Below are 27,288 nucleotides of genomic sequence, written 5' to 3' on the forward strand. Positions count from 1 at the left end.
ATCAAGGGCAGTGTTAAATACTATTTTATTTCGGAGTAATTAGTGCACCTAGTTTACCGTATATTTTGTTGAATCGGCATAGATCATTTTTCGATAGACTAATGAGTAAATGTTAGAAGTTGTGCCAGTTTGGCCTTGACATTCGTTTAGATTTGGCGAATTAATTTCCGGCTCTCGATGGCTCGGTGTGGCTACAAGAGAGAAATAAAGGAACGCTGGATCTTAAGATCAGCGAACATTCGACGCGCAACCGCTGAACTGTCTACAAGTAACGAATCAGGCTAAAGGTAAAAATATTATGACAACTTTTATAACAAATAAATTAGCATAATCTGTAAATATATCGATTTTAATCACAGATTAAAATCATATCTAAGAAAATTATGTTTCTAACATTATACACATAGAAATCATTCTAATTTAAATCTATACGCGTATGATTGAGTTATATTAAAAACTTTATTTTTATTTTATTCAATTAACTTATTTTTCGTGTACATAAGCATAGATCAGTTTGAGTGATACAATATTTTCTCTTAGATTTATTTATTTTTGTCGCATCAACAAACTATCTTTTAAGATATCTATATATTAGTTATACATTGTGAATGTGTAAATAATAGCGTCAAAACATGACACGCTGTGACGCATATAGCATACTAGTGATAACTTTCAAGTATCGGTTTTTACAATCGAACAGAGTAATTTCAATTTCTGAATTTTTTTCATTTTTGATTAACTTTCCATTTGTTTTGAAATTTTCATCTTTATTAAATCGTCTGCTTTAGAATGCTATATGTATTCAGGACTGAAGATGTAAATTTAACTTTGCAAGTTTTATATAAAATAGAGTATAGATGCAAACAATTAAATTTTGAAAACAGTGTTAAAATATAATGAATAATAATTGTGAAATATTTAAAAATATTTAATAATTTATGACACCGACTAAAATCGATAAAAAGTAGAATTGACAGAAACCTTTAATAATACGTTGCGTCGAAATATCAATATACTTTTTCAGAAGAGGTCTTATGCATGATGAAGAATTTTTTCAATGACCTCCATTCGAAATTAGTCCCCCCGGACGAATCGAGATAAACTAAATCTTTCTAAATTCGAACTTTGAATACGTAGTTTGTTCACCTTTCGACCGCAGATGATTGCACTATAATTATAAGCGTCAAATGAGGAATGAACTCGCTTTTATTGGTTTATTACGCAAACGCAAGGTCAAAAAAGAATTTATATAGTAGGCGATGCACATCGATATAGGCGTTTCACATTTCGACACAATTTTTTGTTCACGCTTAATGCCCGCGTGTGCGAGGTGCGTAACTCTCGCGCCGTTCATATAATAATCACACTTACCAATTGAAAGGCTTGCTAGTTTTCAAAGTTGCGCGTTAACTCCTGATGCGAGATCCGAGAAAAAATAATCGCCTAAAAATTCCGTTCACCGGGTCGTAGCTTCCTCACGCGCTTACTCCATAAAAAAGGACCCTTTGCGTCGCGGTGCACCGTCTTTAGAGAACGTCACTTTCTTTCGCAAAAAATCATCAGTTTGTACTCCGCGGTCGTACGAACGCGATGGTTTTGAATGTACAAACTCTTGCATAGCTTTTTCGCACTTTTAAAAAGTGAATTATCTAGTTTTGTACATGTTATTTGTGTCGTTTTAAGTGTTTGTTGACATTTTAAAGAATATTCTACACGAACAATAGTTTATAGAACAATTGAAGTACATTCAACCTTATTTCACTTAATTCTATTGTCATTTTTTGTGATGAACAGAAGTGTAAGTGCATTTGAGAAATTTATTTATTTTCATTTGTATTTTATATATTGTTGTTATAGAAAAGTACTTATTTATTTATTAAGATATTAATAAGTAAATTTTATAATTGTTAATTATAGAATAGCCATCAAGAAAAATTTATGTGAATTGTTTTAACAAAGGTTAAATGTTAACATTTAAATTAGTTTTTATAATTTACATAAGTTGAGTTATTAATCTGTCTGTTTTAAATTATCGTTAGTTAACCGAGACAATTGTCTCGAAAAACCGATTGATAACTTAAATTAATTATTGTAGACCAAGCAGTTAACAATTTTTAATAATTTACGTATCGTAGACATTCAACTACTGTGATATCATTCAATCAACACATAAATTTTTGTTTAATATCAACCCTAAGGTTTTTATTTCAAGTACATTTATTCATAGTATATTTCTTTTCTGATAGTCATTTTATTATCAGTTTGAATTATATGCCTTAAAGTTTTCGAATGCAAAGTAGGCACGCGCAAGCGAATTCGAAATTTCATAAATATTCAATAAGAATTAATTAGCGACACTACGAAAACTAAAGTATTAGGCCGACGACTAGCTAGCGATCAATTGTATAAATAAAATTTTTGCATCTACTTTGCACGAGGTCGAATATAATTATATGGTTAATGAAACTAAGTCGACTAAGCAATATTTAACACACGACATGTGTGACAGGGAGAGACAGTGAGAAAAGCAGCAAAACATGACGAAACTGTGGCTGCGGTGCATCCTTGCCTTTCATATGGCCTTCCTCATCCTGGCTGTGGCCAACTGCCAATTTGAGGATGATGAGGATGATGAGTTATCATCGGATGATGCCAGTTTGACAAGCGATTACGATGAAGAAACACCGGAGACGGAAACATCGGAATACACCGATAACCGCATTGACGCGGCACCTACGTTCGTCTCGCCAGTAGAGAAATTCATTAGAGCTATCACCGTTTCTTTCGGATGGATAACTCAAACAACCAGCGCTCGATCTTCCGTCGATCGAAATTTTTCCGAAACATCGAGAATCTTTCATGGGTTTCCCAATATTTTCGCTGAAACTACCGACAGATCCGATAGAAGTGGCTTTAGCGATGTACTAAACATGATCGGCGACAGGTTCAAGGCTGTTTATCCAGGTACGCAATATCCTAATAATAAAGTTACGTGATTCAACCGAATTTAAATGTCTGAAGGTTTTTGTTGTTAAACCTTTTAAAAGGAATGCTGGTTAACGATATCTCAATTTTATGGCAAGTGCCTTGACACTACCACGAAAGGCAGTTAATTGTAAGCCTCGCGGTCTTTGCATAGCTTAATCATCTGCCTTACCTCCGTGCGTGTTCTTTCAATTGTGTTTTTTATTCCTCTAATTTTTTATTTACCTTTATATATTATCCATTGACATATTTTTTCTTGATATTTCAAAGAATGGAAAATGATTGTAGTAATAGTACCATTTCTAGATTGATTGATATACTGATATATTGATTAATAGAAGATGAAATTTATATTTTCCAGTAAGATGAGAAGTTGTATTATGTAACTGCGATTAAAAGCCCTAAAATTATTTGATGTAAAATTGCACTTTCAAGCCATAAAAATTATATTTTAAATTCGAAATTCTTGTACAAATAATAACTTAATGTACGTTGTTTATAACTTTTGATTTATAAGTCTAGCCGCTTGAAATATTCAAATGATCGTTTAAAGCATCCTCATTACACAGGTATGACGAATCAAACCGACCAAGATTTCATTAATTTTATTATTGATCATTCTATTAACATTTTCTCTCTTTCGCTCTTATTATCCTATCTGCGCGATTTGACGTCGCAAGCGTTATTAATAATATTTATCGATGCGCAGGCCATGAACTGTCTACACAACTATTAATGTATTACTTGTACTAAAATAATACGTGTCAAGGTCTCTGAAGCTAACTCCATTAATAAAATTTCATAAAAAGATTTGATTGGCAACTTTCTAAAATAGAATGAATATCGCATGCGCATAAAGAAGGCGCTTCTTTCAAATTCAGGTACGGAATGGTGCGGCGCAGGAAATGTCGCGAAAAACGCAGGCGAGATTGGCCTGTTTAAGAAAACCGATAGCTGCTGCAAAGAGCACGATCAGTGTAATGTCAGCTTGGAAGCGGGCACATCCGAGCGCGGTTTGCGAAACAACGGAATTTTCACCAGGTATAACACGCGTCTCTTAGTAATTCCACAGAACAAACTTGGCCGCAATTATGATGAAATGCCAATCGACAACCAGAAGCGCGGCGCCGTCGCAGAATGCAAGCCACATTATCTTGGCGTTTTGGTGGAATTTAATGACTCATGATACTATAGCATTTAGGTGGCTAATAGCTGCGTGCGAGTCGGCATTTTAAAATCTTCACTCAATTGCAGGTCTCACTGTCTGTGCGATGCAAAGTTTTATTATTGCTTGAAGGAAGCTCGCTCGATAGTGGCTACAAATATTGGCGTCACCTACTTCAACATCCTCAGGCCGCAATGCTTCAAGTACGAGCACCCAGCGCTTTGCGCCAAGTATGGAAGGTACACTTAGACAGTTAACATTTGCAGTCCCATACACTCCGTTAACATTCAAGTTTATTTTTCTTACCATCACTAAACTTCAGTTACGTAATTTGCAGTTTTTAAAGTTGCTAACGATTTGAGTGTCAAAGTATTACTTACAAATCATTCACCGCTATATCCACTTCACTTTTGAAAATATAAAAAAGGTTTTATTCAATTTTAGGAGCAGACTGAGGAACAATAAATGTTTAACGTACAGTTACAACTATTTTCTAACAAAAACGTGGCAGTGGTTTGATAGCCCAGATTTTTTGTAAATCACTTCACATTGTACATAAGCACTTTTATTTTTATTTATTATATATATTTATTATATGTTGTTGCCTACGTGAATAAGTTGTTGAATAAAATATTTTTATCAATCAGTTTATCATTCATTACGCCAATATATTCCAAATTATATTTATTTAATCCAGTTATATTCTAAATATATACAAATAAAAAGTATTTTAGTACTAATGAAAGTAATTTAAAACCATTTTAATTCTTAATAATAATATTAAGAATTTCTGCCATACATTCTATCAATTTATGCTATAATAATATAACTAATGAAAAAGTTGTTGCGTCAATTTCTAGATTAAAGAAATTGTAATAAAAAGATGTAACCAGCAGATCGCTTCATTCTATCGCTACTTAAAGAATTACATAAGTCTTTCTCCATTCATTGTACTCTATTGGCTTACCATTAACTCTCGGATTTCGTTCGTATAATTAAACCTATATATCGTTCTTGAGTAACCACTTGCGAACTTTAATTAAACTCACAATTCTTACTTTCATTTCAACGAGTTTTTTTCGTTCTTTTAATCGATTCGACTAGTAATTTCTATTTACATGCGAAGATTACCATGTATTGGATCATAGCTTTTAACAGAAGGCAATGCACACTTTGGAACATATCGAATGATTTATTTACTCATGCATAATAATAAGTATAATTAGTGCATATAGCTTTGAAAGTTGAGCGTCCTATAACTCTTACTGGGAGGTTTCTGGTATCTCTAAAGATATGCCTTTGGGCGCTATACCTCTTTTGATTACGTGGGGAATTTGTTTCGGTACCATACTGAAACAAAGAAGGTAATTACATTCACGGCTCCGAAATGGCTGCATTATGTAACACGATTGTTAAAAACTCACTTTATACAGTCAATAATCGGACAGACAGATAGACAAAGAGTGCATCCAGTGCAATCGTCTGTCACCCTGGGTATATGAGTTTTTGGGTCGAACGTAATTGCTTGGTAACCAGAGTCAGCGCAGGCCATATAGCATTTTCCGCAATTGATGCACATATCCTAGAGCAGATCGTCAAATAAGATGCACGAAAAAATGTTGCCAGTTAAGCATCGCGACGATAGATCTAGAGTACATACGTCATCGATAAGAGCGACCACTTGTTTTTTATTATCGAGCTCATTGTAAGTACCGATGTGAGATAATGCTTTTCCAATCACGTCTTTCACAGTTGGGACTGGCATCACCGGTCGTGGTGCCGGTCTAGTTGACGGTAGGCCCGCTTCCAGTAGATTAGAGTTTTCCTTAATTACAGCAGCTTTCTGTTCACGTAACTTGAGATACTCTCCGAAATGCGGTATATTCTGCGTGAAATGGAATATTTTTCTCAACTGTATGATTAGCAATTTATGCGAAAAAAAATCGTTTTTCTGAATTAGCTCACCTTTCCCAGAGCATGCTGGAGAGAAACAGGTTTTCCTTTTTGATGTTTGAACGTTGGCGGACTTTGACCATCCCAATCTTTCAAATGACCTACACTCTTTAAATACAGCAAAGCTTTTAAACCTGTTGTATAATCATCTATGAGCGTGAAATCTTGATTTTGAATTGCGCTTCCCACCTGATATGATAAAAATGATCCAATCAAATTTGAATCAAAAACAAGAAATATCAGCTCTAAATTAAGAAGATAAATAAGGTATCGCATACTTGTAAAACTGAGGCACCGCATTGAAGGAATTGTAAGGATACTTCGGCAGAATCAATGCCCCCGATCCCGAGAATAGGAAAACCCGGAAGTGCTTTTGCCACTTTTGATATGGCTTGCAAAGCCATTGGTCGCGTTGCATTTCCGGAAACGCCTCCATACGTTGTTGCTTTCGCTGGACCGACTGCAGGCCAAGGGATTCCATCGGCTTTAACGCTCATGAGTCCTTGCACGGTATTTATTGCCGAGACACCGTCGGCTTTACCTGTGAATAAATAAGCATATATCCGTTATTTTCTATTCTTGCATGTTTCAATAATTATTTATGATGACTTTAAGAACGTTGTTGATTCATACATCATATATAAAATATTAATCTAACAGTATAATATATTTTTCATATCAGTAAAATGGAAAAAAAAATTGGTAACAGATTTTTATAATAATTATAATTTTATAAAAATTATATTTTTATAATAATGATACCTTCGTAAGCAGCCTTTGCAATGGATACAATGTCGGTTATGTTAGGTGTAAGTTTGATGAAAAACGGTATTTTAATTATTGCTCGAACCCACCTGGCGATGTTTCTGACTAGCTCGGGATTCTAAAACCACGGCGTATCAATAGGATATTTATGAAATTATAAACATATATAAGCAATATATCAAGTAAATCGTTTGTGACAAACCTGCCCACAAGCTAAACCCATTCCTCTCTCACCCATTCCATGAGGACAAGATAAGTTCAATTCTAATGCATCTGCTCCGGAAGTTTCTGCCATTTGTGCTAATTCTGTCCAATCTTCTTTGTTGTAAGTACACATAATACTAGCTATAACTATCTTCAATCACAAAAATGTTTAATCAGATTTTCATTGAAACAATTTGTTCTTCAAATACACTAATTAAAAATTTTTAAATTATGGATTAGATACAACAATATACTTTTACGCGGAATACCTTTGTTGGATAGTCTTGTTTCAGTTCTGTAATACCCTTACACCAGTAAGCCGCAGTTTTTTCTGATATTAATTCAATATTCAAGAAACTGGTTTGTTCCGGGCCATAATGATATCCGTCGCTAGTACCTTTAACTATTCGGGGTGAAATATTTGTAACCAAATCCTGAAACAAGTCAACATTTAAAAAAAATATAAGACATAATAATTGAATAATTAGTCATTTTTTAAAAAAACCTTGTCTAATCCAAATGTTTTCGTAACAGCGAATCCCCAACCTGCTTCGAAAGCTCTACGAATCATTGCACACGATGTTGCAGGTGGTGCAGATGCCAAACCAAAAGGATTTTCAAACTTTATGCCACATACTTCAACACTTAGATCAACGTCGTCGATTGGTGTATGAAACTTCGGTAACTGTGGCTGGTTTGATACCGAAAGACAGTAAGATTCCTATAAAAATATAATAAATTTTCAACTTCTTTAACTCTAATATAATTATTCCCACCAAAATCTAAATGTACACGTTATTAAATTTAAACAGCTTGAGATTTTATTACAAAAACCAGCTAAAAGTGTAACTCCATTGTTGAAAATATTCACGAACTTATTTATCGATTTATTTTACCATTATCATTATAACAAGTCTCTATTTCCGGGAATATACATTTATATACATATATCATTACTATGTATGGTATGTGTATGTGTGTGTGTTTTATATCGTTTTTGTATATTTTACTAAAACGATGCTTTCTCTTGTGTTTCTTTGAAACTTTGACGTAGGTCTGAAAATAAAATAAAATGACAGCTTCATAGCACTTTTTTTTCATATACTAGTGATCTAGCGCTGATCTTTTTCGTTTTTTCTTTTCTTTTTTTTCATTTACGAGCTTATTGCGAGCTTATAGTTCACAACTAAATCAACATTATTAAATGCTTTACCCCGATTTTTCAAAAAGAGATTGTTCCTTAGGGCGTAAAAAAACTATATTATAAAAATTTGATGCGAAAGATCTCTGAAAATTTGAAAAATCAATGAAAATTAAAAAAATTTCATCTTTTTGTAAATAACTTGTCAACAGTGGGAAATATCCGGTAATGTTTAGTATAAAAATTGTAGAGCATTATATTTTGTAAATTGTTTTTTAAACTCGTTATTGTAAATGAAAGATATAAAGTAATTACAAATGTCAAAAATCGAAAAAATGTAAAAATGTAAATAAGTAAAATTTCTCACATTTTTTAAAATGCACTTGTTCATGTATTTATATATCCTTTTATCTAGTGATTGTTGATTAACCCGAGATATACAAAAAAATTTTCAACTTCATGTACAGTACATAGATTGTTTTTATTTCTAAAAGTATCATGTAGGTCCGAAGATATGATAAATGAACGAAATTAATCCGAGTCGTTGCACTGTGGCTCACAAAAGCACAAGCCGCCAGGGTGGTCATTGGTATAATTGCTTTCTGCTCTTGTACTAACTTGGCTCTATTCTCGGTTCTAATGAATATTTTTATACCTGTAAAGAGCCATTGTATCTCTCGGAAAAAATTCATTTCATTACAAAAAAGGTGGCAGTGCATTAAACAATTGATTCGTTGTCAGAACGTGCTTTTTTGGTAATTAAACAATATCTCCTAAATAAATGTTTTTGTAATTCGAACAGACTAATAGATTGATTGAAAAGTAATGAATAATCAGGTTGGTTGACGATTTGTTAAAAAAAATTTGTTGGAAAAAAAATTATAACGGGTTGAATAATTAGTCGCATGCTAAAATCGCTTTTCGTTACTTAAATAGTAATATGTCGGTTTATAATTTAAATATTTTGTATTTTCAAAATCCCGCGGATTCATTATAAAATGATGCATCTATTTTCAGTTTCAATTAATGCAACTATCTTAACAAAGATATAGCGTTATAAACATTTAAATTGTTCATTTAATTGTTTAATTTAGCTGAAAGAGACGACTCGTTCAGCTAAATTAACAATACGAATATCGACGACCTTCGATATTTATATTTAGAAAGTTAAAATACATCTAGAAAACCGAGATGGTTTGTCTCTTTTACATCCACCACCGTCTAATTTCCTTTGTAACCTTTGCTCTTTTGCCATCAAAGCAATTAATTTTCTAACTTTTTTGTTGTTCTTCGCATTCGACTTTTCCTCGATTTTCTAAATTCTTTGCATGTACGCTTCAACATGGCGATTTTACGATAATCAACGACTCTTCGCAGGTTTATAAGTATAGACACCGAGCTATTGTCTCTTCCCTCTCGCTTTCCGTAAGTGATTTCCCATAAGAGGGATGCTGTAGCCAAAATCCTATTATGTAGGATAGTATAAAATTAATAGGATAGTGTATAATTAATGCCTTAATCAAGTACTGTCGTGTGTTGTTCATCTTCAATGAAAATTTATCACGTCTATATATTTGTATCCGAAAAGTCAAATTCAAGATCATCATTAAATAGCCAAGGAAAAATCCTATCATTTTTTTTATGATATTTTTTTCTGAAAATTCATTCTCGCCGAGTAATCATGCAGTCCCGAAACTTTTAAAACACCCTGAACACACACACACACACACACGCGCGCGCATGCACATACACACACACACACACCAAACGAATACGTATATTATTTTCAATATCGCACCTGTATGTATTTATGAATAAACCAGGAGGCAGTTTTTCCGTCATTAACTGATTCTACAGTTGTTTGTGATATACCGGCAAGGTCGCCACCGCAGAAAACTCCTATCACCGATGTTGCCATTGTACTTTCATCGACTTCTGGTATTCCCCATTTATTAAGTTTTACTGGTTCAAGAGCTTTTTTAACTGAAGAAAAAAAGAAATAATTTAAAACGAATTATTCAAAAATCAACGAAAATTCTACAAAAAAATGATTTTACCTGATTTATCATAAAGTCCGGAACCAAAAGCAGATATAATAAAATTAGCTTTTAACCTGATCGATTGATCTTCGTCCTCTTTCCATTGTCCATTTTTATCTTGCTCCGTTCTATAAAACTCAATAGCGATAATCTTGGAATCTTTTATTATAACTTTTTTTGGCGATGCAAACGGTATAAATTCACATTTTTCATCTTTTGCCAATTCCATCTGAAATATTATGAATAATAGCCCATATTTATTTGTGAATTTATAACAAATGATTAAGGCAATTGGATGAAGCTTTTTTTACTTCTTCAGGTACTGCACGAATATTGGTGAAACCGCGTCGAAAAACCACGAAGACTTTTCTTGCTCCGCATCTCAAAGCCGATGTAGCACAATCAAATGCAGTATCGCCAGCACCTAACACGATTACGTTACCGAAAAGATTAGGCAAGCCAGTTGATTTGCAAGTACAAATTCCTGGTTTACTGCCTTTCGAAACGGCTGGCAAGAAGTTTTTAGAAGTAAAAAACCCCATTTCTTGAGTCAGGTCTTTGAAAATTGGCGCTACGTTAGGTTCCGGTAATCCAAACCCGAGAAATATCGCTTTGTACCCAGACTTTTGTAGTTTCTACAACAGATTTCGTTACTTGATTGTTGGTCTGATGCTTACGTGATCAATTGATTGATTTATTATACCTTTATAGTAAGATCATTTTCAGACAATTCTCGTCCACATTCGATTTTCACACCTAAATCTTTGACGAGATCAACTTCGAAAGATACCGCATCAAATGGTAGTCGATACTGCGGGATTTCAGCGCTACTCAACCCGCCAACATAATTTTGCTTTTCAAATATGGTAATGTTATCATAGCCCAATCGAGCCAAAAAGGTGGCGCACGACAGTGCCGCTGGACCGGCACCGATCATAGCGATTTTTGTTTCGGAATGGGGAACCGTTTGTCCAGGTATTCTCGTTTGTGGTATATTCATTTTTTTAAATATCTGAAATAAAATATTACCGTAAAGATTGTAACAATTTTTCAAATAGCAAATTTTGAGAAATAGTTCAATAATTTAATAGTTATTAATGTCCTTTTCTAAATAGTGCAAGTTTCTACGACAAAGATCAATAGTACTCTAAAAAAATAACTCAATAATTAAATTTTGTTAGTTGTAAAAAAACTTAGAAAATTTTTTTGTTATGCCAGAGGTTGTTTTTAGATTTTTGCAACATAACATGGCTGTATTTCTAATATGAAATTGAGATAAAGAACCGCTAACGATTTGTGATGGCACGATGATAAAATGTATGAAGTTTTCTCATTTTGATTCTGATATATCATGGAAATACTTCAATATAAGAAATAAGTAAAAATATGCATAGAATATTATAGAGCATATCAAAATTTTCATTGCAAGATAAGACAAGTACGTTCACGTATGCGATTTTTTCTGCTAACGTTTATCAGCTTTAGTAAACAAATATTATCTGTTGACTTTCACTATCAAATATTTTACCGTAATCTAAAAAAATTCAAAGTTGATTATTTTTGTGTACATTAGAAAGAGAGAATCGACATAAAGTAATGTCTGCTTATATTTATACACTGACAGTATCGTCAGTGTTGAATGAATCGCATCTGCAAAGATTAATCAAACGTTAGATAACAGCGCGCAAAAATCCATCTTGATTACACGGATTCAAAAACAACGTTCATAAAACACGAGTAATAGTTTTCGATAAATTCATGTGGCAGATTGTCGCATTTGCATTTCAAGATTGAAAATAAATGCTTATTTAACCGTTAAAATTTTGAAAATTAATTTCACTGTTCATTTCGAGAACAACTTACATCTGTGGCGAATTGTTGCAAACCACCGATATTAATTGGACCCTCTTCAGAAGCGTATAAGTTGCATCCTCCTACGCAAAGGTCACTCGTTGGGCAAACCATACCGCAAGTCAAACCCAATGGGTTATCGGAGAAAATTGCTTTCGCAGCACCGTAATAATTTTTGTTTGATATCGAGGTGATAAAAGATTTTATATCCAGCTGCGTGGGGCATGACTTTTGACATGGAGCATCGGCACACTTGAGGCAGCGCGAAGCTTCGTATAAAGCTCCACGTTCACTTAAAGTTGTACGTTTAATGTCATCGAAATTTTTGGTCAATGGAATGCAACTCTGAAAAATTTTCATACTATTATTTATAATTTTAATAACTTTTTTCTATAATTAGCGAAAGTTCAAGGTATATAATAGGAAAAAATCGAATTTAAATTATAACTATTAAGATGTATGTAAAAAAATAACTTTTAGAAATGTGTATGTAACTTAAATTGTTATTCTTTATCTTATTTTCTCATTACTTCGTCGTTCAAGGTCTCCACCATTTGCCGCGTTTTCTTATACGTACGTGTACTATCAGGAGTGGAATGCGAATAGCGCATTTTACATAAATTTTACTTACATCGCACTTTGAATGGATATTTCTCTTCCAGTGTTTCTTATTTTCTTTGGTTTGAATGGACGGCACAACGCTAGCGTAAACTTTTGATCGTGGATTCAAGCCAAGCAAATTCTTTAAAAAATAATTAGTTATGTTCAATTGACAATAAATCAAAAGTAGTTTCATTCTTGTGAAGTTGAACGCTTTTTAATAGATACAACTCACTTCGATATCTGGAATGTCTTTAGACACCATTATTGAAGTTCCTGCAGCCATTATTTGTTAAACAAACTGGTAAATAATTAAATTAAGAGATATATTTCGCTAAATTTGCTCGTTTACGAGACTACGCTCAATCTATTCCTAATATTTTTTTCAACCGTAGCAATTTAAAATTATCCAAAAGAAGTAAAAACTTAAACTAGCTGTAATTTTGTAAATAAATTATTGAAATAATTAACAGCTATACTGGTAACTGAAGCAACTGACTCCGAGTTACTAAACAATGACTGTATTACAAACAAAACATGTTAACGCTCAAGTAGTTTTTCTACGACTGGTTTACCCGGGGAAAGGCAGTAGTGGAGAAGTGAATGCAACAATCACATGTGTGTACCACGTGACTTTGATGAAATCATATCAGTGGTGATCAACTTATATTGCGATCTCTGTTTTCCAATTGATATTATGAGAAAAATTCAATATGACCCCATAGTTACTTGCATTTATCATTGAATAATAAACTTTTCTAATTATATATATATATCAAAATTTTTATAATAATCGAAATAACTAAAGTAAATTGAAATGTGATAAAATAAATGAAAAATATGATAAATGTTTTAAAATTATTCTACTTCATTAATGAGTATGTGGTGTTAAAAAATGAATTAAATTAAAGACAATATGGCACAGTTGTTAATAAATTACTTTCAACAATGAATATACTAATATAAATAATTCATTTCAGAAAAATAAACAGAAAAGATAAATTAGTATCAATATAGTTTACATATCATCACACTATATACATATTGAATATAAAATATTATGCATGTAATTCCCATTGCATATAGCAATGTACGTTGTTTACGTGAAAACATTGTTAATAATTAGATTCTAATGGATTTATGTAATTATTTAAAAATTTCTTTTTTGAATAATTCTGATATAATGTCACTAAATTTTCGATTTTATTAAAAGTTGTTATTCGAAATACACACATTAGATGGATTTCAAACATCATGTAAGTATCAGTATGATGTACTTCAAGATATCCTATAAGTATAATTCCTCAATGCGCACCGTGCGATGGTGGTGTAATGGTCAGCATAGTTGCCTTCCAAGCAGTTGATCCGGGTTCGATTCCCGGCCATCGCACATTTTTTTATTATTCAAATTATTTTATATTAATTATTAATTAATTATACATTAATTATTCATATATATATATATACACACACACACATATATATATATAACGTATACAATATCGACAAAATTTTCTTCTACTTTCAACCTACAATGCCTTTGTCTTTAAAATAAAAATTGTTTATCAAATTAAAAAAAAAACTAAAATTTTATTAAATAGAAAGAAATAAAAGAATGAAAATAAGTATTTAAATACACAAGGACTACTTTATTATGAACTGGTATAAAAAACGCATACAGAATAAATTTTTAAACATATAAATTAGAAGTCAATAATACAAATATTAATAACTTAACTAATGTGTAATTGTATTTCTCTAATGTTCAGAAAGTAATCGATTCTTTATTACTTTACAAATATTATTAATATTGTCGTGAATATCAAACTTTGAAGATGGGGCCATGTATTTGCCATTGAATACAGTTAATACAGTCATGGATTCATTATATTTTAAGTCAGGTAATAGCTGAAAATGAGAAATTTTGTAATTGATTCAATAATGATGAATTAAAATATTGTTTGTAAAACATCAAATAATATAAAGTATAAATCAGTGTACGTCTAATTTGACGTACCTTTGGAGTAAGCAAGAAATATTGGGCACTGTTATTTACACTTGTAATGTCAACAATCAGTTCAAAAACTCGGCGCTCGTTTGCAGCATCCATACCCTGAAAAAATATGATAAAGATAATGAAAAGTAACTTAAACATAATAAATACATTTCAATGGAACAGCAGAAATTCAATATACCTGATTAATTTCATCAACGCAGCGGAAAGGAACTCTGGTTAACTCTTGCAACGAAATCATATACGCTGCAGTAGTGACGGCGCGCTCTCCGCCGCTTTGGTGATTGCGATTTAGTGGTTGTAACTCATCTGTATCTCGAAACTTGACTTTGATTAAAAGTCCATATTTTGCAAAATCCATCTTTAAAAAATAAATATTGCAATTTAAATCATTTATAATATTTTATATTTATTGTTCACTTACAGGAGTGCCTCCATCAATCAAAGACACTTCTCCTGCACACTTCATTTTAGTAAAGCAATAACTGAAATTTCTGTTAATTTTTTCTACTAACTCATTCAACATTGGAAGCCATTTTTGTTTGACTTGATCAATTTCTTCAGATACTGTTCTCAATTCTGTTTCTTTGATGTTTATATCATTAACGCATTTTTCTACATTTTTCTTTGCAGTGTTATATTGATTCACTATCTATAATTTAATTATTTGATTTCATTTGATTTTAAATAAAAAAATATACAATAAATAATATTATACCTTTTGAGCTTCAGTTTTATCGTTTACATTAAATGCCTTTGCTTGCGTTCTTTGAATTTCGTCAATTATCTCTTCTAACGTTGCTGGTAACTTGGCGAAAACTCTTTGATATATTAAAAACTCTTCTTTGTCTTTGCAAGATACCCCATCAGTCATTTTCTTAGCCTCTTCAAATAAATTTTGTACTTCATCTCTCAATGGCTTTATTTCATTTTCTAAATATTTAAAATACCTCACAGCATTTTCATAATCTTGTCGTATTTCGTGCGAGTCATTTTCTTTTATTGCTAATTCATTTTTTTTAAGCTTTACGTCTATTTTTGATTCTTCATTAACAATAAAACTTTTATAATAAGCATCAAGTATTTCAGAATATTCTTTATATTTTTGAATTTGTTTCAATATGAATTGCTAATTTAATACAAAAATTTCTTTTAATATCAATGTTCACAGTACAACAATTACTTATTAAATTAATACATAAACTTACTTTAATTTTTGTTTTGTATTCTGCACGAATATCATCAACGCTTTTTCGACAATTTTGTTCTGCTATCAATTTTTGTTCATGTATCCTAATTTTTCTTTGTAATTCCTGTATCTTCCCTTTATCTATTTCCAACTTCCTTCTAATTTCTTTATGAGATAGTGCCTTCTGTTCTTCTTTGGCAATCTTTTCATTAAACGAATCTATTTTGGGCTGATACGAATTTTGCTCTTGCTCAAGTCGAGCTAATCTGATACGTTTATTAATAGGTATTATAATTATCCTAATTTGATGGCCATTGAAAATTAGAAACTTACTCATTTTGGATATGATTAATCCTTTGTGTATTGATTGTAATTGAAAGTAAACCTCTTGACGATATAGATGATTCACTGGTGCTCTTTTCACCAGTGTATTGGGAAAATTTTATATTATAGACTTTGTTAGCTAGAAAAAAAAAATTCTATTTCACAAGTGTTATTAGTCATATTAAAAGTAAATGAATGTACACTCACAACTAAAAAAAAAACGTATATTGTTAGGTATGTTTTCTAAATGGCGAAGAATGTTATCATTCCCTATTGGGATTGTATGGAGTTTGAAATTACTAATTAAATAATTTAAAATAGTTCTTGGAGCATCTATGAGAGACAACATGTAATGTTCGAAACCATATTGTCTCAGAACTTCTATGGGTACATTCGGCTCATCATTTATTTCTTTATTAGGATCTGAATGTACAGCATTTATTTTTAGTTTTTGTTGATCTCTAAGATGTCTCAATAATAAATTCATATCGTTCTTGTCTTCACAAACAAATGCAAACAAATCCCGCTGTGGAATGACAGATTCGAAATATTTTGCATACTTGGCATCTTTTAAATTAATCATAAGTATCATTGGTTCATAGATATGCTTTGAAAACAAGTGTTTATTTGATCTTAACCACATAAGTCCATTATATGCATCTCTATTTTCTCTCTGTAATATTCTCAATCTTTCAACTTCAATATTTTGTACTTCTTGCAGATTTTGTTGTTCCACTGAAGTGATATGTACACATACATGAATTATAATTACTTTTGAACTATAAATTAATGTTTTTATTACCTTTCATTCTTCTACTACAACTTTGTTTCTTTTCAATTAAAAGATTTTGTTGTCCTTTATAATGTTCAATCTGACTCTTATGATTATTTACTGTTTTAAATATAGAGGCCAATTCCGTTTCAATGGCTTCAACTTGAATATAATAGTATTTTAGTAAGTTATGGAACTTTATTAGTAGACTAATATATGTATAAATAATACAATATTTAAGTGAAATGTTACCTGATCCAACTTCATTTATTTTGTGCGTCAAATCATTCTCAAATTTGTTCTTCTGTTCAACTAATTCAGCTATTCGATAATCAGTTTCCTGTTCATTTCTAATTTTTTCCTGACATTCTTTTTCAGCATCATCAATCAATGTTTCAAATGTTTCGATATCATTTTGAAGTAGACCAAATTTTGTCAAAAAGTCGGAAGTTTTTGAATTCTGTAAATATTTTAGAAAAATATAGCAGATGATAATTTTATGCAAGTAATATACATACAGATAGAAAACAAATTAAAATAATGCTTTATTACTACAATAATCATCGTACTATTTGTTTTGCAGCTTTTTCTGTGATTTGGATTATTGCCTTTAATTTGACAATTTCTTGTTCAATTGGTCTCATTTTTTTTTCAAGTTTTTTTTTCGTTTCTTCAGCTTCATCTCTTTCAACTCTGGCCTTTCAAATTAGAAAAATATAATCAATCAATAAACAAATATGAATGAATAAATTAATTTAATTCAATTAAGACATTATTACCTTACTGAGATCTTGTCTTTTTTCATTATAAATTACCCAAGCCTTTTTCTGTTTTAATGTTTTCAATTTTTTTTCAATTGTCTTTTGTTCTTGAATATGTCCAACTTTGTCCTTCAATGTGTCACAAATTTGTTTTTCTTTTGTTATCAAACGTGTACTGCCTTCAAGTTGTTTTTCCAACTCAGCTTGGTTTGCTCTCAATACTTTCAGCTGTGTATGATACTCTAATAACTTAGGATCCCCTACAGATCTTTCGGTTTCTACTAAAAGATCCTGCGAGGATAAATTTGAGAATTCCTGTACTTTATCTTGTGGTAAAAATTGACAAAGATTGTCTACCTATTAGACAACATCAGTTTGTATTAAATTTTAAGATAGTAATGTATTAAATTTGTATTAAATTTGTATTAAGTTTGTATTAAATTTTAAGATTATAATGAAGAATACTATTTGACATTTTGTCAAATAATAGAGAAATATTTTTAAATATGTCAAAATTAATATGTCATACCTGTATATTAAACTGTTTCATCAAATCACCAACTACTTTGCCGTTGGAAATCTTATGATTAACGAACCAACTTGTGTGGCCTTGAATATTGAATTCTCTTTTAATTGTTACAATTTCGTTAGGACCATTTTGTAAATCAATTTCAATGCTAGCAAAATTTTGGCCTGCTTTCACAAAGTCTTTAATTGCAGTAGCTCGACCGATCACTTTTGGACTACCTCCTAAACCCAAAACAATAGCACTAACAATAGTAGATTTACCAGTACCATTGGCACCAATAATGAGATTTAGATGCTTTCCAGGTTTAACAACAACTTCATCATAAGTTCTAGAAATTTCAAATATTAAACATTGTAAAATTTATAAGAAATATACTTGATTTTTTGAAAAATTACACAAAATTTTTTAGAGCGATGCGAGTTATCACCCCCAAGTGATCGGCAGCTGTCATTGTAAATTTATTGGTCAACTCAGATTTTCGTTAAATTACATCACCTGAAAAACAATCTAATTAATATTTTGAATCAATAACATCAGTTATAAAAATAGGAAAGTGTGATCCTACAAATAATTTTTAAAATGATTTGCATGAAAACTTTTAAATGCAGTAGGTAATCCTACGTGAGTAGATTTTAATTACTAAACAACACGAATTGTTATCAATTCTGTAATACCAGGTAAACTGTAAATATTGGTCACTGAATAATCTATAAATTTTATTTTATTCTATATACGTATTGGTTGGTTCCCGTAGTTGCCGGTAGCTACCATAGCGCTTCCCATACGCATGGCAATCAACTGACTTTTAGCACTTGCGCGCTGAGAATGGAAGTTGGCGGAAAATTCAAAAGATAAATATGTAGAAGAAGAGGTCAGGAGTCATAAACAAAACTGGTTGTTGAAAGTTGAAACAAAGAGCTCGAAAGATCATAAATTAGATTAAATTAGATATAATGATGCGTCATATGAAAATATTTGCTTTTTTGAAGAATTTACACAGAATTTCTATAACAGATGGATTAGGGTTGAAAAGGAATTGTTAGTGCAATCACCAGAAATTCGTAGTTCTTGTTACTAATACCAACAATCGTAACAGATGATTAAATGTTGCTAACTGAGCAAACAAAATACAGTTTGTTAATCTCAAAATTATTTTACCGTTAACATAATTGTTATTTTTTATTATTAATGTGACTGAAGTTTAAAAAAATTTTGTTGTTCATCATAAATCTTGTTGATCATAAATTTTGTTGATCATAAATCAAACTATAATTTAAGTATATTCATGCATATTCATTTGTAAGTCATAACATTTTTCTGTGTAATAGATACAGGGCAGATAATATTAATTTGTTAATCAATTTAGAAGTTTAACTAGTCGAAGTAGGAATGCAATACATAGAATTAGTTGAACAAATAATTATGAGAACAAAAAGATTCAGAAGATGGTGGAGTAAGTCAGTTAGCGACATTTAATCTGTTGCGACTGTTGTTGGATTAGTAACTATAGACTACGAATTTCTAAGTGTACGTGTATATAAGTGACCGAGGCCTTAAAGTAAACTATCGAATCGAACATGGACACTATATACTCTCCATGGAATCGAAATTCCGCACTTGCGCGCCATCAAGCCTGTGCGTCCGGTTCCGAAAATTCAAGAAAACACGTGGTTTTCCATGTGTGCAAACCAGAAATCAGTAATAATTAAAATATGCATGTATTTGTAATACAAAATGTAATTTATAGTGTACGGTATTAGCTTGAAACTTTCTTCTATTAAAATTTCAATATTTCATTTTTATAAGTGACAAAAGTACTCTAAAAAAAATTAGACTAAGTTGGAGTTAACAAGGTATGTTTAATTTAGGTTATATTAGAATTATTGATATTCTTAATCCCTAATTAAATATTGTATCATATTTTTTAAAAGTAATGTCTTTTTATTAAAGTATATAATAAATTCATAATGGCCACATCTCTTGCGGAGCAACTTAAAAAATTGAGAACACCTCAAACAACATTGCTCTTACAAGATAAAAGAAAGCCTAGTTTGTTGTTTGATACGAAAGAAGCTGCAAATCTTGATAAGGATACTGTTTACAATATTGGTATGACTACTTATTTTATATTTAGACTTTGTTATTTGCCAAGTAAAAATGTCTACTAAAATCTATATCTAATCGAAAACTAAAAATATTTTTTATTAGGTTTGAGTGGTTTAGAAGAACTTATAAAATTAAATAATGCATTTGATGATTTTAAGAAGACACTTTTTGCTTTAAGTTCTATTAGTTTGGAAAGATCTGTACAGGATAACAAAATGAATCAAAAGTTAAATACAGAAATAGAAAAATTTCTTGTATTGTTGTCGCCATACTTTCTACTAAATACAGCTCATAAAGCTTTAGAATGGTTAATACATCGTTTTCATGTACATCAATTTAACAAGGATCATTATTTATTGTTAATTTTACCTTATCATGAATCACGTATTTTTGTCAGGTAATAATTATTCACACAATTGCTATAAAATCTTTTCTTCAAATTTTATATTATGCATGTTCATTAAAACTTTTTTTTGTTGTTTAGAGCCTTGCAATTATTGGACTTATCAGATCCAAGAGATAAGTGGCATTGGTTGAAGCCAATTCAAAAATCACGCTCACCATTATCTTCGATGTCCCTTGTAAATCAAGCAGTATCTGATAATGGATTTCTGAAGACTATATGTGATCATGTTATTTATGCAACAAAAATGTATTCAGATAAAGCTGACAGTTTAAATACTTTATATGCATTCTATACTACGATCACAGTTGGAAGAATTGAGCATTCCCACACTATTACAGATGTTCAATTTAATCACATGTTACCAGCTTTATTAAAAGGTTTATCATGTCAAACACCAGATTACGCAGCAAGTTCTTTTATGATTTTTTCAAAATTAATATCTAAAATACACATACAAGAAGAAACAATTGATCTTTTACTATTAAAATCTATAAAGAAACCAATATTAACTCGAGAAGTAGTCCTTCTTATTCTATTTCTTTATGACAATCCATTTAATACTTTGAACATAATTTCTGAAAGTTTCATGATTAGATTGTCTAAAAGACTATGGTTTATTGAAGTAATTGAGAAAGTTAAAAATTCAGGAGTCAAGGTTTCAAAATTTATCATATTACTGCTCAATACAGCACTCAACTTTATTGCACATAATGAAAAATCTGAAGACACTGAAGAAGTTAAACAATTGGTAGATGAAATTTTCAGACAAATTTCTTTTAAAGAAGAAGATGTATTATCAATTCTACAAAGCACTATGAGTAATGATGTTATATCAATTAAAAATTCCGATGCAGTACAAAGTTATTTTATAAATCTATATCAATCTGTTGAGAAGAAATATCCAGAATCATTCGATAAATATTTGCATGAGTTGATGCACATGAAAGAATCTAGTGAAAACACAAACAGTATTTTGAAATTTTTGATGTTATGGTACTCAAAAGCCGAAGAATCTTTAGATATATTTACTGGGCTCAATCATCATAATCCAGAACATAGAATTATAGCTATAAAAATGATTGGGAAGAAAAACATAAGTATACCTGAAAATCTTCAAGAAATTGTAAACAAGTCTTTGCTATCACGATTTCACGATGATGATGATAGAGTTATAAAAGCACTGTTAAATTTGCCTTTAAATTTATTACAAAATACTTTTGCTGTGGATACTCTGGTGGATGAATTAATAATTTTGGTTTCTAGATGTCATGCAGAAAACAAAAAAGACTTAGCCAAGTCTGCTCTGAAAGTTCTATTATCTTTTTGTGATGAAAGTGATGATATCAGTGTATTTTTAGTTACTGTTCCTTATTTATTTCCAACTAGAGATGAGGATGTAGGAATTGCAATGCAAATATTAAAATCTGACTTTGCTAAAAGAAACGCTTATTTTAAAAGAGTAGCTGTGGAGTTAGGAGAAGCAAAAGATGCAGAGTCTGTTAGATCAGTTGCTTTTCATAATATTTTAATTTCAGAGTTGTTGCCCCAAGCAGCTAATATTTTGAATGCAATAAAACAACAAATGGCACATGGAGATGCAGCATCAGTATTCTTCAACATGATAATATTAGGCTCTGTTTGTAGAGTACCAGTAGGGTCTCTCAAAACACAAATAGCTGGACAAGCAATTGAAATGGCTGCTGAGATGATGAATAAATTTCCAAGTATATTGCCTTTAAATGGTGCAACGCATATAAATGCTGATAAACTTTTTGATGCCTTGAAATATATTTACAAAGGACAATTGCCTCTACAAGTTAATACATATGTTTTAGAAATGGTTCACAGACGTTTGAATTTGAATAATAATTCAAAACTGGATTTTGAGGAAGATTTTGAAAGAAGTCAATTAATTCTTCGAGTCTTAGAAATTGTATTTGATGGAATGGTTTTGGATAAATGGCGTAAGAATTATTCTCAAATGAAGTCACATTATGATTGGTATCTAAAAATCTTTTTTCAAAGACACTTTAAAACTGTCGAAGACGTCATAAAGTTCCTTTCGCAGTTTTTTATTAAACCAGTAAAAGTACAAACATCACTCCACTGTTTACATATTTGTTTGGTACTTTTTGATGATTGTAAATCATTTCAGTGGATTTTTAATGACAGAAATTTTGTCATCAATTTATTGTTGACTCTCAGTTCTGAAAATAATACTTGCAGAGAAGTGGGAGTTGCTATATTGAAAAAATTATCACAAACTTTCAATATTTCTATGGAGGGATTTTCTGTGCTTCTGTTAGAACTTGCAGATCGTAGCACTGAAATATCACTCGATCATAATCAACTGTCCTTGCTTTTATACACACTTTTATCACCAGATCCAGATGTTAGCCACCAACTAAAAGCAGATGTGAGGCCTAAGTTAGAAAATGCTCGTGAATTATTATTTGAAGCAACTTTGTCAAATGACATCGCCATCCACATTCGTTCACAATTACTTGACATTTTAACATATGTTAATAGTCCTAAAATTTTAAAGAGATTAGTACCGTTAGGTTCTGAGCTACTGGAGAATGCAAACATTGAAGAAAAAATATTTGCTCAAAATGCTATGAGGAATGTAATTCAAAGATTTGATACTAGTTCAGTGACAGCATTGAAGAATAAAACAGTATGGAACTTTTTCATCAAATGTGCGACCACACATGATGTTAAGATCTCAATGGAAAATACAAAACAATATGTTAGTGTAATTTTAATAAAACAAATTGATAATAGATTTTTCTCAAAACTAGATAAATCAGCACAAAAAGAATTAATTGGAAAATTCATTGATGTTGTGACTGATTTTGATATTGATGCTGTTATTTCAACAATTACCAAGTTGATCAAAAAAATTAGTATAGATGCACAATTGGTAGTTGATGAGTTGAAAACTATGACAACTGTAAAAAATGATGATGTAAATAAAACTAAAGAACCAATGAGAAAGAGTAGAAGTATGAGAATTAGCTACCAGTACAATCCTGAGATGGTTAATAGCAGAAAATGGAGAAGAGGAGTAACATTATTAGAATTTATCCAACATTCTAACAATATTGAAAATGAAGAATTGTTAGTACCAGTTTTATTTGATTTATTAAAAACTTCATTGTGCTTTGAAGAACAAAGCCCTGTTGAGTACACAAATCAATTAGTTTTATCAACAATTTACCACTTAGCCATAAAAAATATAATAATTAAAAATGCAGATGCATATGTTGACTTGATTGCTCAGTGTATTAGGACATCTCAAAATCCTCAAACACATCATCATGCTTTATTAGTGCTGGTAGAATTGTTTAAATTAGCAGATATACAACAAGCAATACAAAATATTATGCCAATATTTACTTTTATGGGTAGTACTGTGTTAAGACAAGATGATGCTTATTCTATTCAAATAATATCGAAAACTATTGATACTATAATACCTATCATCAATTCTACAAAGAATATTGATCATGTCTGTGAGATTCTCAGGTTATTTATAACTTCTTTGCCAGATATACCAGAACATAGAAGATCGCCATTATTTTTAAAATTATTGCAATTGTTAGATAATTACTTACACTTGTATTATTTGCTGACCTTTGAGAGCCATGTTTTATCTAAACGCTTTGATAATTCTGAAGAGTTATCGTCTGATAGACTACGGTTTGCTTTAAGCATTTCTCAAAATTTTTCAGTAAAAAAGATTATTAGGATTTGTATTAAATTAGTTGAATTTTTAAAAGAATTACCTATTGACATTCAAGAAGGACAAAAAAATATCGATTTTAAGAGGTAAATTATTATTTACGATTTATTTTTCTGATTACATATATTTTTATTTATTTTATTAATAATTTCTTTAACCTTTTACAGCAACAACATTTTTGATGTAGCCAATAATTCGCCGAAGCAGTTGAGGCATTACAAATATACAATAGTAAAGTTTCTTGTAGCTTTATTATCAAATTCAGAGTTTATTAATCAAGTAGCTGAACTATCTGATAATGATTTGTATTCATTAAAACCTTTATACGACAAATTAATAGTCGAATTACTATTCTACATTCAAAGTACTTCGAAAGTCGCTGATCATCATCAAGGCAAACCAAATGTAAAATATTGGAAAGTCGTACTACACGGGCTTTACGATATTGTAGATCTCATAAACAATTTACTACCAAATTCAATCTTTATAGCTAGTATCATTAATTTAGTTCATCACAAATCTTTAACTGTCAGAAGAAAAGCTTTAGATCTACTAAACGCAAGATTTATTCAAAAGAAATTTAGCGAAGAAGACCATCAAGATTTATTAAATCTGATTGGGCCTATAACAAATCTACTCCAGGGACCACACAAATTTGCTAATCCAGAACTTGAAGTTGTCCAACAAACTGCACTAATTACTTTGAAATTACTAGCTAAACTATTAGCTTCACAGAATCCTTACATTTTCAAACCAGTAAGTTCTCCATATAATAAAATATGTTCTAAGACATGCTTTTCTTATTGCTATTATTTATTATTTTTTATACTTACAGATCCTCGAACTGACAACTGAACTAATAAAAAAACGTGAAGGTGCTGTATTAGGTAGCGCTACACTTTGTGTCGCTGAATTGTGTAGTTCTATGAGAGTTCATGCAATAGAGAGTCTGAATAAATTTGTGCCAGCCATTATTCGACTTTTGCAAACGTATTGCAAGGAAGAAACTCCAGATATACTTACCATTAGTATAATAAGTGCGTTGCAAAAAATTGTGGAATCTGTTGGCAACTTTTTATCCCTTTATCTTGTTCGATTGTTATACGAACTTGCGAGGTTAAATACTTTATATACAGATTTAGAGAATCCAAAGGTAGGCTATTTCTATTTATTACAATCTTATTGACAACTATATTATACTATAAGAAAATTAATTTTCAGATTAGCCCAATAGTTTTGCGATTAAAAGCTATAACACAAAAATTAACAAGTTGTATACCAGTACGAGTGTTACTACCGGCTGTAAACAAAACTTATGATACTCTATTGTCAAGCAAGTCTTATCAAAGCATTTCCCCTCTTTTGGACATATTCGCTGAATCTTTTAACAACATTCAATCTTCTGAATTAAACAACATTATTCCTGAGATAGGATCATTTTTCTTAAAAACACTACAATTTAGAGAAGAAGTAACGATTTCACATGGTGATATGGAAATAGATGGAGAAGCAACCATTAAAGACGTTGCCAATATTGAAGAAAGTGCTAGTAAAGCATTGGTTACTCTAGTTTTAAGATTGAATGAAGCTACTTTTAGACCTTTGTATTATAAGTTATATGATTGGGTTGCGAGAAACTCACAGCACAAAGAAAGAAATATAACGTTTTACAGGTAATTCAATTATATTGTATGGAAATTCATGATGTAATTTTTAAAAACTAATGCCATTATATTCTTTTTTAGATTATCAGCAAACATAGCCGAAGGTCTTAAATCCTTATTTGTCCTTTTTGCTGGACATTTCTTGAAACATGCAGCTTCTTTGCTTATTGGAAATAATATAAAATCTTGTGAAGGTGGTTCGTTAGAAACAACACTGCAAAATGAAGCTGGAAGAATTGAATTAATAGAAGAAATTCTATTGACATTATATAGAGTTTTTACCTATGATGCACGTGACTTTGTAAATCAAGAAAGATTTGACACCCTCATGCAACCTATTGTTGATCAAATAGAGAACACAATAGGTACAGACCAACAGTATGAAAAAAGAGCAAATGAACTTATTGTGCCCTGCATTGCAGCTTTCGTCGGTTCAATTCCCGATGATTCTCTGCATAAACAATTAGTATATCAAATATTACTAAAAACCAAAAACGAAGAACCTCGTGTTCGGAATACTGCATTGAATGCCATCGTAAGTACTTTTAATTTTTATAATCAACCAATTGAATAATTGACATTTTCAGTTTTTATTATGAACTTTATGTATTAGGTCGAAATAGCTCGAAAACTTGGCGAAGATTATCAGGCTATGTTACCGGAAACTGCTGAGTTTTTCTTCGAATTATTGGAAGACGAAGAAGAATTTATTCAGAAAAATACTAGAAATGCAGTTCGCACTTTGGAAGAAATTCTAGGGCAACCAGTACAGAAGTACTTCTAGAAATTTATACATAATAATACTATATGTATAATAATTTGTATAATAATTTGTACATAATTTGTTATTAAACTATATTTTATAAATTATACGATCAAGTTTTTCTTTACAAGAAGAGGCGGTTTTTTTAAAAAGATGTATTTCAACTTTTAAAATCTTCAGGTATATTTGTATACAGTATATCTTGACAATAACTAGGCCTTTGAAATGTAAGTATTTTAACCAGCTAATAGATTTTACTTATCTCGGCAATAAAAAAATCCAAATTCTTCAAACATTGGAAGAAACATTAGG

The 27,288-nt window shown here is 30.9% G+C and overlaps 4 protein-coding genes and 1 non-coding gene across 7 annotated transcripts; 3 read left to right on the forward strand and 2 right to left on the reverse strand.

Moving 5' to 3' along the window:
* The first annotated feature begins 181 nt into the window (after positions 1–181).
* LOC131665268 (uncharacterized) lies at positions 182–4,789 on the forward strand. Of its 3 annotated transcripts, none has more exons than XR_009302012.1 (5): positions 182–287; positions 2,510–2,964; positions 3,867–4,026; positions 4,240–4,471; positions 4,595–4,717. XR_009302012.1 is itself a non-coding variant. In XM_058937047.1 (5 exons), exons 2-5 carry the CDS (start codon positions 2,538–2,540, stop codon positions 4,686–4,688), a joined length of 831 nt encoding a protein of 276 aa, XP_058793030.1. In that variant the 5' UTR covers positions 182–287; positions 2,510–2,537; the 3' UTR covers positions 4,689–4,789. The 3 variants fall into 3 exon arrangements, 2 of the variants coding, with proteins under 2 accessions (XP_058793030.1, XP_058793031.1); XM_058937047.1 differs by having other exon boundaries at positions 4,240–4,389; positions 4,595–4,789; XM_058937048.1 differs by having other exon boundaries at positions 4,240–4,380; positions 4,595–4,789.
* A 253-nt stretch (positions 4,790–5,042) lies between these two features.
* On the reverse strand, positions 5,043–13,251 carry LOC131665267 (dihydropyrimidine dehydrogenase [NADP(+)]). The gene is made up of 16 exons (XM_058937046.1): positions 12,939–13,251; positions 12,735–12,845; positions 12,116–12,448; positions 10,956–11,264; positions 10,564–10,887; positions 10,271–10,481; positions 10,012–10,196; positions 7,578–7,793; positions 7,342–7,506; positions 7,071–7,223; positions 6,866–6,986; positions 6,382–6,644; positions 6,116–6,292; positions 5,811–6,035; positions 5,575–5,732; positions 5,043–5,500 (listed from the first exon to the last, which is right to left on the reverse strand). Exons 1-16 carry the CDS (start codon positions 12,987–12,989, stop codon positions 5,413–5,415), a joined length of 3,090 nt encoding a protein of 1,029 aa, XP_058793029.1. The 5' UTR covers positions 12,990–13,251; the 3' UTR covers positions 5,043–5,412.
* Positions 13,252–14,021: 770 nt separating this feature from the next.
* Trnag-ucc (transfer RNA glycine (anticodon UCC)) lies at positions 14,022–14,093 on the forward strand. The gene has a single exon. It is a non-coding gene; the product is annotated as a tRNA-Gly (tRNA).
* Positions 14,094–14,377: 284 nt separating this feature from the next.
* On the reverse strand, positions 14,378–19,004 carry LOC131665230 (structural maintenance of chromosomes protein 5). The gene is made up of 15 exons (XM_058936975.1): positions 18,858–19,004; positions 18,688–18,787; positions 18,293–18,620; positions 17,782–18,120; positions 17,572–17,700; positions 17,255–17,462; positions 17,033–17,164; positions 16,438–16,965; positions 16,240–16,369; positions 15,926–16,172; positions 15,436–15,846; positions 15,142–15,369; positions 14,899–15,078; positions 14,721–14,816; positions 14,378–14,611 (listed from the first exon to the last, which is right to left on the reverse strand). The coding sequence occupies exons 2-15, from the start codon at positions 18,741–18,743 to the stop codon at positions 14,462–14,464; spliced, it is 3,162 nt and encodes a 1,053-aa protein (XP_058792958.1). The 5' UTR covers positions 18,744–18,787; positions 18,858–19,004; the 3' UTR covers positions 14,378–14,461.
* Positions 19,005–19,536: 532 nt separating this feature from the next.
* On the forward strand, positions 19,537–26,997 carry LOC131665210 (HEAT repeat-containing protein 1 homolog). The gene is made up of 9 exons (XM_058936945.1): positions 19,537–20,145; positions 20,243–20,401; positions 20,501–20,795; positions 20,883–24,635; positions 24,717–25,305; positions 25,385–25,702; positions 25,771–26,222; positions 26,295–26,748; positions 26,827–26,997. The coding sequence occupies exons 2-9, from the start codon at positions 20,260–20,262 to the stop codon at positions 26,995–26,997; spliced, it is 6,174 nt and encodes a 2,057-aa protein (XP_058792928.1). The 5' UTR covers positions 19,537–20,145; positions 20,243–20,259.
* Positions 26,998–27,288: the final 291 nt, after the last annotated feature.

Source organism: Phymastichus coffea, unplaced genomic scaffold (assembly GCF_024137745.1).
Source record: "Phymastichus coffea isolate CEN01 unplaced genomic scaffold, Cenicafe_Pcof_1.1 PCOF00048, whole genome shotgun sequence".
Classification (NCBI taxonomy): Eukaryota; Metazoa; Arthropoda; class Insecta; order Hymenoptera; family Eulophidae; genus Phymastichus; species Phymastichus coffea.

Excerpts from the sequence above, each read along its gene's own strand:
- LOC131665210 (XM_058936945.1), top strand. The coding sequence starts at position 20,260 with ATGGCCACATCTCTTGCGGAGCAACTTAAAAAATTGAGAACACCTCAA. Across the intron at positions 20,402-20,500 it reads GGATACTGTTTACAATATTG|GTTTGAGTGGTTTAGAAGAA; the intron begins GTATGACTACTT and ends ATTTTTTATTAG. Across the intron at positions 24,636-24,716 it reads AAAAATATCGATTTTAAGAG|CAACAACATTTTTGATGTAG; the intron begins GTAAATTATTAT and ends AACCTTTTACAG.
- LOC131665268 (XM_058937047.1), top strand. The coding sequence starts at position 2,538 with ATGACGAAACTGTGGCTGCGGTGCATCCTTGCCTTTCATATGGCCTTC. Across the intron at positions 2,965-3,866 it reads GTTCAAGGCTGTTTATCCAG|GTACGGAATGGTGCGGCGCA; the intron begins GTACGCAATATC and ends TTTCAAATTCAG. Across the intron at positions 4,027-4,239 it reads AACAACGGAATTTTCACCAG|GTCTCACTGTCTGTGCGATG; the intron begins GTATAACACGCG and ends ACTCAATTGCAG.
- LOC131665267 (XM_058937046.1), bottom strand. The coding sequence starts at position 12,989 with ATGGCTGCAGGAACTTCAATAATGGTGTCTAAAGACATTCCAGATATC. Across the intron at positions 7,507-7,577 it reads AAACATTTGGATTAGACAAG|GATTTGGTTACAAATATTTC; the intron begins GTTTTTTTAAAA and ends GACTTGTTTCAG. Across the intron at positions 5,733-5,810 it reads TGGTCGCTCTTATCGATGAC|GATATGTGCATCAATTGCGG; the intron begins GTATGTACTCTA and ends GATCTGCTCTAG.
- LOC131665230 (XM_058936975.1), bottom strand. The coding sequence starts at position 18,743 with ATGACAGCTGCCGATCACTTGGGGGTGATAACTCGCATCGCTCTAAAA. Across the intron at positions 15,079-15,141 it reads TGATTGATGGAGGCACTCCT|ATGGATTTTGCAAAATATGG; the intron begins GTAAGTGAACAA and ends TATTTTTTAAAG. Across the intron at positions 14,817-14,898 it reads GCGTTGATGAAATTAATCAG|GGTATGGATGCTGCAAACGA; the intron begins GTATATTGAATT and ends ATATTTTTTCAG.